The sequence below is a fragment of the Electrona antarctica genome (genome assembly GCF_951216825.1).
Source record: "Electrona antarctica genome assembly, chromosome: 5".
NCBI lineage: Eukaryota > Metazoa > Chordata > Actinopteri > Myctophiformes > Myctophidae > Electrona > Electrona antarctica.
The window spans coordinates 48,174,877-48,184,051 of NC_136810.1; the positions used below are offsets into that span (position 1 = coordinate 48,174,877).

Sequence of the window (9,175 nt, forward strand, 5' to 3'; positions counted from 1 at the left end):
GTACATTTGTACAGTTGTTTTACTTAAGTTAAAGTATCAATATTGCAATATAGAAATATAGGACTGACGTTGTTTAGTGTATGTTTTGTAATAATACAATCTAAAAAGTAACTAGTAGGCTAACTGAGTTTTCAAAAAAATACATGTGGAGTAAAACTACTTGCAGCCTTGTAGTTTTAGACCCATGCTTTTAATTGCTAAATTTAAAAATGCTGTATGTTTACATTACATTATTATTAATATGTACAAAGGTACCTTTTTTACCCCTAAATACATGGCTTAAATCAGCCGTGCAATGATGTGAAAGAGTTAAAATCTTTTCAACAGAAAGTCAGGGGAAAAAATACCTTAGACGTTTGTTATGATCCTTTCCACGTTTTAAGAAGATCACACCAGGATTTGTACTACACATGTCATCACATTCAATATTTGAATTCTAACAACAACAATGTCATGGATTGATCAAATTATATAAAAGACGGATTTCACCGCGACGCGCGACCATGCAGACACGCAATGTTATTCATTCAGTATTGATCATCAGGCAGCAGCATTCAACGGTAATAAAGTTACAAAGATTTAAACACAGTGCTAAACCACACATAGCTACACATGTTCACTGATATAAAAGGGCAAAATAATGGATTACAAGTAACTAAAACAATCTCGTCAGAACGCACAGCTGTGTGTAGTGTGGAGACCACAAACACAAAACTGGCAGCGACGGGTACATTTATACTTTTATTACAAGATCAAACAGCATCATATCAAGTTAACACTAATGATGTTGTTGTGTTTGTGTCACAGAAACACTGCAACTAATCTTGGCGGCTTGAGCTGGAGAACAAAGAGCCAATCGAAACGACTCTATGTAAATACGTGTAGGAATGTTCACACCCCCAAAATGCGCAAATAAACTGTAAATACAGAGACATTTTTGCAATGTAATTACAACGACTTAATGACACTAAAACAACTTTCTGATGGAATAAAAACATTCTTTAACATTCCAACTGTGTTAATGTGGCAAAAAAACGAAAACCAAAAAAAAAAGCTATTTTGGTCTATTGTGGAGTTTCATTAGAGCCGACTTGTGGTTGAAAATACTGTGAGGGGTCACAGTGACCCCTCACAGTAGTTTGATATACAAGGGGGCCATGGTCATTTTTCATTTTTACATATTATGAAACTACATAATGTAAGCTTTCATATGATGTATTGTTCATTGAAATTGAAAAAAAAATTAAGAAGATATGACCATCTGAAACTTGTTGAACTGGAAACCCCAAAGCAGAGAATTTCCCCTGCAAAAGCCAAATTCCAATACCCAAAATCTCGGCCACTCGCTCACTCCCACTCGATCACTCGGGGTCATTCCAGCTTGACCCGGAAATGGTTAACGTTCCGATTGTTAAAGTGCTCCATCGAGGAGGAGAGTGGAGTCGAGTGGACTCTCCGATATAAGCATTATGATATAAGCATAATAAAAGTAGGCTATATTGTGCGCACCTCAAAAGCTATAGTTAATTTCTCTCTGTGCATGCCTGAATGCACAGACTGCTATGAATGACGGTGACAAAAATGTATTTATTTATATGTGGACTGAACTGAACTGAATATGTAAGTCAGAGAGACTACCTATAATTCCTGTTATAGTGTCCGTTATTTGCAAAGACGGAGGAGGGACTGTCCGAGGAGGGGGGTTATTTATACGAGCAAAAAGGAACGCGGGCTGCGGGCAGGTCAGGAATTCCCTTCACATTCACAATCATATAATATAAAAGTGTGCGCATCCTGGCGCTTATTCACTATTTCAGGAATAGATAGCCTTGTTGCACATGTTACCAATACATACACATTGGCCTCGGTTACATGCACAAAAATTAATTGTCTATTCTGTAGACTGTACGGCTCTGGGTTCAGAGTTCCAGTGATCCAGCTGTGTGACACTGTATTGTTCCACCACTTTTGCTTTGGCAATGTAAACGTATGTTTTCCCATGCCAATAAAGCCCTTTGAATTGAATTGAATTGATTCACGTCATAAGTGATCGCGGAATGTGCCGTCGCTTTGAAATTACAGCGGAGTACATTCCGATTCTAGAGGCAAATCCACTCCACCACTCTGTCCTCGCATCGAATCCTCTCCTCCTCCACTCCTCCTCGCTGGGGGCGGAGCCGAGGAGCGAGTGGAGGACGCGAGGGGAGTGAGCGAGTGTGAAAGTTGAGGTATTGGAATTTGGCTTACAGTAAAGATTCCAAAGATGTTAGCACCTCTGGGCCCCAGGAATGGGTGTGACAATAGATACTTGTCTCCACCCCTAATGGCTTGCATAACCACTCCCCCACTAGGTTAGTTAGTCAGTGGACACTTAGTAGGCAGTGTGGGAAAGTACATTTGTACAGTTGTTTTACTTAAGTTAAAGTATCAATATTGCAATTTAGAAATATAGGACTGGCGTTGTTTAGTGTATGTTTTGTAATAATACAATCTAAAAAGTAACTAGTAGGCTAACTGAGTTTTCAAAAAAATACATGTGGAGTAAAACTACTTGCAGCCTTGTAGTTTTAGACCCATGCTTTTAATTGCTAAATTTAAAAATGCTGTATGTTTACATTACATTATTATTATGTACAAAGGTACCTTTTTTACCCCTAAATACATGGCTTAAATCAGCCGTGCAATGATGTGAAAGAGTTAAAATCTTTTCAACAAAGTCAGGGGAAAAAATACCTTAGACGTTTGTTATGATCCTTTCCACGTTTTAAGAAGATCACACCAGGATTTGTACTACACATGTCATCACATTCAATATTTGAGCTGTTCTTCTAACAACAACAATGTCATGGATTGATCAAATTATATAAAAGACGGATTTCACCGCGACGCGCGACCATGCAGACACGCAATGTAATTCATTCAGTATTGATCATCAGGCAGCAGCATTCAACGGTAATAAAGTTACAAAGATTTAAACACAGTGCTAAACCACACATAGCTACACATGTTCACTGATATAAAGGGCAAAATAATGGCCGGATTACAAGTAACTAAAACAATCTCGTCAGAACGCACAGCTGTGTGTAGTGTGGAGACCACAAACACAAAACTGGCAGCGACTTTTTTTCTTCAGTGGACGACGACGGGTACATTTATACTTTTATTACAAGATCCAACAGCATCATATCAAGTTAACAATAATGATGTTGTTGTGTTTGTGTCACAGAAACACTGCAACTTTTTTGATGATTTGAACATGGTGGACCCTATTGGAAACAAGTGTAATGCTTAATTGGGTCGTCCACTCACAGTTAACAGCCTTTGTATTGAGTTTGTGCTTGAAATGTACTGTAATAATGCAAACTGTTAATAAATTCTTCAATCAATCAATCAATCAATCAATCAAACTAATCTTGGCGGCTTGAGCTGGAGAACAAAGAGCCAATCGAAACGACTATGTAAATACGTGTAGGAATGTTCACACCCCCAAAATGCGCAAATAAACTGTAAATACAGAGACATTTTTGCAATGTAATTACAACGACTTAATGACACTAAAACAACTTTCTGATGGAATAAAAACATTCTTTAACATTCCAACTGTGTTAATGTGGCAAAAAACGAAAACCACAAAAAAAAAGAAGCTATTTTGGTCTATTGTGGAGTTTCATTAGAGCCGACTTGTGGTTGAAAATACTGTGAGGGGTCACATTATGGGCTGTCAAAGCCAGAAAGCATTTTCTGTCACTCAGTAGACCTTCCTGCATATCTTCCGGGTTTGATGATGATGTCACGCGCATACCCTCTATAGTTCCATCAATAGATCCATCAAATAAATCAAGTTGGAATAGCTCCATCATTCAATATATCTCCCCTCCCTACACTGCGCAGAGAAACATGTCTCAAAGCCACTCTTTTTTTAGTACACAATCAATGGCAAACAAAGCTGATTCTGATGTATAAAATTGCAGAACCAGACATAGCGTGTTTTACGTCATGCTATCATCATTTGTTACACAAGCAATCACAAACGTGATATAAGTCGAATTCTCCTCATTCTAATTGTAAAAATGCTCTTTAGAAACACTGGCCTCATTTGTCTTACTTAATCTTTCTACATCTCTTACTGGGCTTGATAATGATGTAATGTGATCCCTGAACACATTGATTTCTTGTCATATAGTATATGGGTAGATGGATGACATGCATTGCACACACACACACACACACACACACACACACACACACACACACACACACACACACACACACACACACACACACACACACACACTCATCCACGCACGCAAGCCAGCACACACACACTGCAATTCTATTCATAAATATTTGTTTTTGTCTCTCTCATCCTCTCTATCCTCTCTCTCTCTTTCTCAGGGAGGGTCCATCCAGAACAGTGACACTCAGAATTGTCTGGAGCTGGTGAAGAGCGGCCAATCAGAGTTTAGCTTCCATTTGGTCATTCAGTACTGCTCAGGTCAGAGATGGACCATCACCAACATACTGACCGTCCTGCCACAGTGATTGCACTGTGGTCGGCTGCACTGCAATGGAATTTGCAGTGCGAGTTGTCGGGAGGATGAACGCTAATGGCCTTTCGCCAAAAGGTGCATAATTTCTAAATGGATTCAAGTAAGAGGAAATGTTTGTCATAGAGCAAGGAAGAACTGGTTAACTTGTCACACTAATGGGGCACGGTGGCACAGTCGTAGTGCTGTCTCCTCACAGCTAGAAGGTCCTGGGTTCGATTCCCGCTGGGGATGCTGTGGGCGTGTTCTCTCCTCCGCGTCATCAGTGCCCATACCCGAGGCGGGGTTGGCGAAAGGGCCTGTCTGTGTGGAGTTTGTATGTTCTCCCCGTGTCCCCTAGGGTAGGTACCCTCACAAAAAACATGCAGTAATCCTGGTCTCTAAACTACCTCCCCCTGGCCAGCCGGGTCGCCTGATGGAGGGGAAAGGAACTGGTTGGAATAACGTGTTCCTTCCACGCGCTACGTCCGGCTGGGGTAACTCCCCCCTGTCAGGTGAAAAGAAGCATCTTGGACTCATGCATAGAAGGACGCATGAGGTCAGTCCGCTGCCCCCCCCAGGTTGGCAGAGGAAGTGTAGCGCCCAGGATTACATTAGATAATTGACACTGGGTGAAAAAATGGGTTGCAAAATCGTGGGATAAAAATTATAAGAACTTGTCACACTAATATTGGTGAGTGCTTTCTAGTAACTAGCAACTCGAAAGCATGCACCTAGAGTGGCAGTCTCACGATATTTTTTATTTTAATTCCAACCATAATTCTTTATAGTTGAAGGTTGTTTTTATTAATATTCACACTTCACAGGAATATTCAAATATGGGATATTCGTTGACAGCCTTAGTTGGTAGCCCAGGAGGCTACTCTGCTGGATTTGAAGACCAGGAAGTGATTTCTTAAGCCTGCAGTTCCTATTAATGGCCCAGCAGATGACGCTATTTCCCCTCCTGCTGGCTGTAGAAGCACTAGCAAATTATGGTCCCATTCATTTTTACCTTGATGACAAAATTGGCTATGCTTCTACTGGTTCTACCGAGTGAAGACCGGCATTTGTTCCAAGATGGTGGATTTGTTGTAACTGTCGAAAGCCAAAATATTGAATGTGAGTTTTTAGGTGGATGTTTGGATTCTTCCGACTAGTCCTGAAAGAGCTTCTTGGTGGTTCTCTGACACAAAGCAAGACTAACGGCTGGCAACAAAGACCGTTTTGGAAAATGATTGGACCAAAGTCAGTGTGTAGAACCTGCCTACCACTTTGAACAGCAGTACTGTAGCTGTACAGTAGCAGGACGATACAGCTAATCAAAAAGAAGAAAACAACTTTGATGCTTTGCCTGCATATTATGTATTTTAGCACCCCTCCCTCCCCATTTCAACACAACTCCTGCCTATGTTTTCCTCTTGTGTTACTTTGATGTGATCTGTTACCCCATCAAGCATGCTTCTATGTTTCATCTGTGTGTGTGTGTGTGTTATTGGGTGTTGTTGGGGAAGGGGATAATTTAAGCGACATCAGAAAAGCATTGAGTTGTACGCTGTGCTGTGTGTGTATGTTGCAGTGATGATGAATCGCCCTGCTCGTCGGAGGTAGTAGGGGAGTGTGTGGAGCAGCAGAGAACGGGCCCGTCCGCCAGCAGCCCAGCCTCGGCCTGCTGCCCTAAAACCAGGTCAGTTGTCACCAGAGCCTTAGATATAGACAGAGTTCACTTCATGGGGCCAGTCCAATGGCGGCTCTCCTACACAGACTTTTTTATGGGTTTTTTTGCGGCTTTCGCCTTTATTTTATATTTTGTATATAGGGACAGACAGTAGGCTGACAGGAAATGGGGGAGAGAGATGGGGGAGTGACATGCAGTAAAGGCAGTCGGGATCGGGAGTCGAACCCGCGGCACACTGCCAGACCCGGGTGCCTGGACCGCTGAGCCACGGCCCAGGCCTCTACATAGACTTCTATTGAGACTGGGGACAACCAACTGGGCCAAGTCCTGTACCGGAAGTAGGCAGAAATGCATTGGACTCAGGCAACAGCCCAGCTTTAATGATCTTAAATCTCTATTTTAAATTGTTTTGCAGTAATAGTACAACATAAACATTAAAGAGACTTTAGTTACTGTACAATACTTTAAAACAGTTGGCATGTTGCACACATGCTTAAAATAGCTCTTATTTGCGCCTCCCTCGTTGAAAACAATGTATTTCCAACTCCAGCTTGGCTCAGTTCAGGCTGCATGAACAGCGCTCGAGCGCTCTGTTTCTGCCCCCTCTATATCGCAACTCTTCTATGATCGTTTTAAGATTTTCGTTTTCGTCAGCTAAACGGGCAGGGAACATTTTCGATGACGTGTCACTTTTTGACACTTAATCGGATCGGGCAACAAGCGCTCCTAGGCTCTAGAGCGATGCGAACGGTTTTGTTATCATTAATCTCCGTCCTATTTATCAATCTCCGGCTTGGGCACTTGACCATGACCTTGAACTTGACGGAGATCTCCGCCCCGGGCCTCCATGGTGTTAATAGAACGCTAAATACTTATTTAACGTCTTATTCAGGACCTCCCAAGGCGCCAAAGGCGTTTTTAACGTGTCATTTAGCGGTCTATTTAATGATAAACCTATAATGTTGGCTTACCGCATATTAAACCTCTATTTAACGTTGCCGATGTCTCTTATTGTAGGCTACTATTATAGCTGACATCTTGCCGACTGTTAGAACAGCAATTTTTTATGTCTGCTCCACTCGGATTTCAGAACCAAGTGTCTCGTCCAGGTCCTCACAAGTATAGAACACCGCTACAGTCCTCCAGTCCTCCAATTCACAACAGATTGTTGTAATTCAAAGTGGTCTATCCTCCGTGAAGTGGCTATCATTGGGTGTATAAATCATGTTTTTTTTATATGCCTTTATCGAACGATATGGAGAGTCGCAGACATCGCGTAATGTCCACGCTCTTGAATTAAGAGATTGTGCTTGTCACATGTTCTACTGACACCTAGCCTACCAATAATAAGCATTTGGATTTGCGGTGCCGTGATGCGACGGAATAGGGGAGAGAGAAGGGAAAGAGCAGCCACTATGACCCGCACTACGGGTCATAGTGGCTGCACCTAGGGTTGTTGTTTAGTCCTCATAAAAGTGGTCCAGTTGCTATTTTGTGCAAAAACGCATTATTGTCTATGTCCCCTACCCGACCATAAGCCCTCAATGGGGCGTTGGGTTTTAGTGCTAATTCGCTTATTTCCATCGCTCGAAAAAATTTGTATATATCCTCTCTTCATAATAAGTAACCCAAGCGGCACACTTTACTCCATAGTAACGTTGTTGCTGTGTTCCAGCCGAAAAGCGTGAACTCTTGTCTATCCCGAGACTTTGCGAGCTCCATGCTGGTTCTCATATCGTATACGTGAATGTTATAGGCTTAACTCACGTAGGCTCCTGTGATCTGTTGTGACACCTTTGTGAAACTGATTTCTTTTGACCATAACCTGGCTGATATATTGTTACAGACAATTCTTTTGTTATATTTGTTGTCATCTTGACCTTTTTTCTTTCTTTCTTTTTTAAACCAATGTCCTTTCCACCTTTGTCTCCCCCCCCCATTATCTTTCTGTTTAAGATTGGAGCAGAATGCGTTGCCCTCAGAGCCAGCTGTCAACGGCCCAGTGTGAGACTAGCCTTGAGCAAACCAACAGCCAGTTTGTTCCTGCCTAGCAGGGCTCTCTCCCTCTGGCCAATCAGCTGAGGCCACTGCTCAGAGAATCACCAATCACACACCACCACCAGGACCAGCAATACTCCCATAGGCTCATCACAGACAGGTGTACAGATGCAGAACGAACTGAAAAGAATAAAGCGAAATCAGAGGCATACTCTAGATACAGATTCTTTTTGCATTTGTTTCTATACTATTGTTATGAGGTGATGATCTGTTCAACTGATATCTTGCCACTCAAAGTTAAATAGTAATGTTGCTATAGTTAAAGAAATGATTGTATGAATAAAATATTTTATAAAAAAACTAAATGTATACAGAAATGGGAAGATGAATAACGGAAGGATAAGAAATGGAATTTAGAAGATTGGTGAATGCTCTCTTTGAGCGTTACCCAACTGACCAATATGCTGTTGTTGGATTTATCCTGTGCAACAGTCTGAGATTTAATTTGAGTAAAGGCAACCACCTACCAAGATGTATAAAATCTTCACCCAGCACTCGTCTGTATCTGAGCAAATGGCTTCTCCTACGAAAGGTTTATTTTGCCACAGGTATTATTTGTAAATGTTTTTTTGTTTTTTTCTCTCTCTTGTATTCTTCTGCATTGAGCAAGATTTGACAAGCCTTTTTGGTATAGTTTTTAACTTAATTTATTATCACGGTTAAATGATGGTAATGTTTTGTTACTAAAGAGCCATACCCATGTTTTCTCTCCCCTTCTGGCATGGTGCGTTCAAGAAAATTGAGATTTTTTCCCCATCTCCCTGCTCCCTTCGTGCCCTGTCATAAAAGTCAGTTGGTTGAATAGGGACTTAGAACTATTCCCTAACGACCAACATGGAAGTATCATTTAAAAAGTGACAGAGTCCTCAGTCCTCACTAAAAGCAACAACGGGTTAATGATGGGTATAACACA

The 9,175-nt window shown here is 41.5% G+C and overlaps 1 protein-coding gene across 2 annotated transcripts in view; it reads left to right on the plus strand.

Annotated features, from left to right (window-relative positions):
• The window catches only part of LOC306922735 (polypeptide N-acetylgalactosaminyltransferase 18-like), a 199,234-nt gene extending 190,485 nt beyond the window's left edge, over positions 1-8,749 (plus strand). The window contains exons 11-13 of one of the 2 annotated variants that reach the window (XM_079500548.1): positions 4,396-4,650; positions 6,106-6,213; positions 8,161-8,749. In XM_079500548.1, coding sequence (XP_079356674.1) covers positions 4,396-4,542 — 147 coding nt within the window. In that variant the 3' untranslated portion in view covers positions 4,543-4,650; positions 6,106-6,213; positions 8,161-8,749. The remainder of the gene's footprint in view (positions 1-4,395; positions 4,651-6,105; positions 6,214-8,160) is intronic. The other variant, XM_079500547.1, reaches the window with a different exon arrangement.
• Positions 8,750-9,175: the final 426 nt, after the last annotated feature.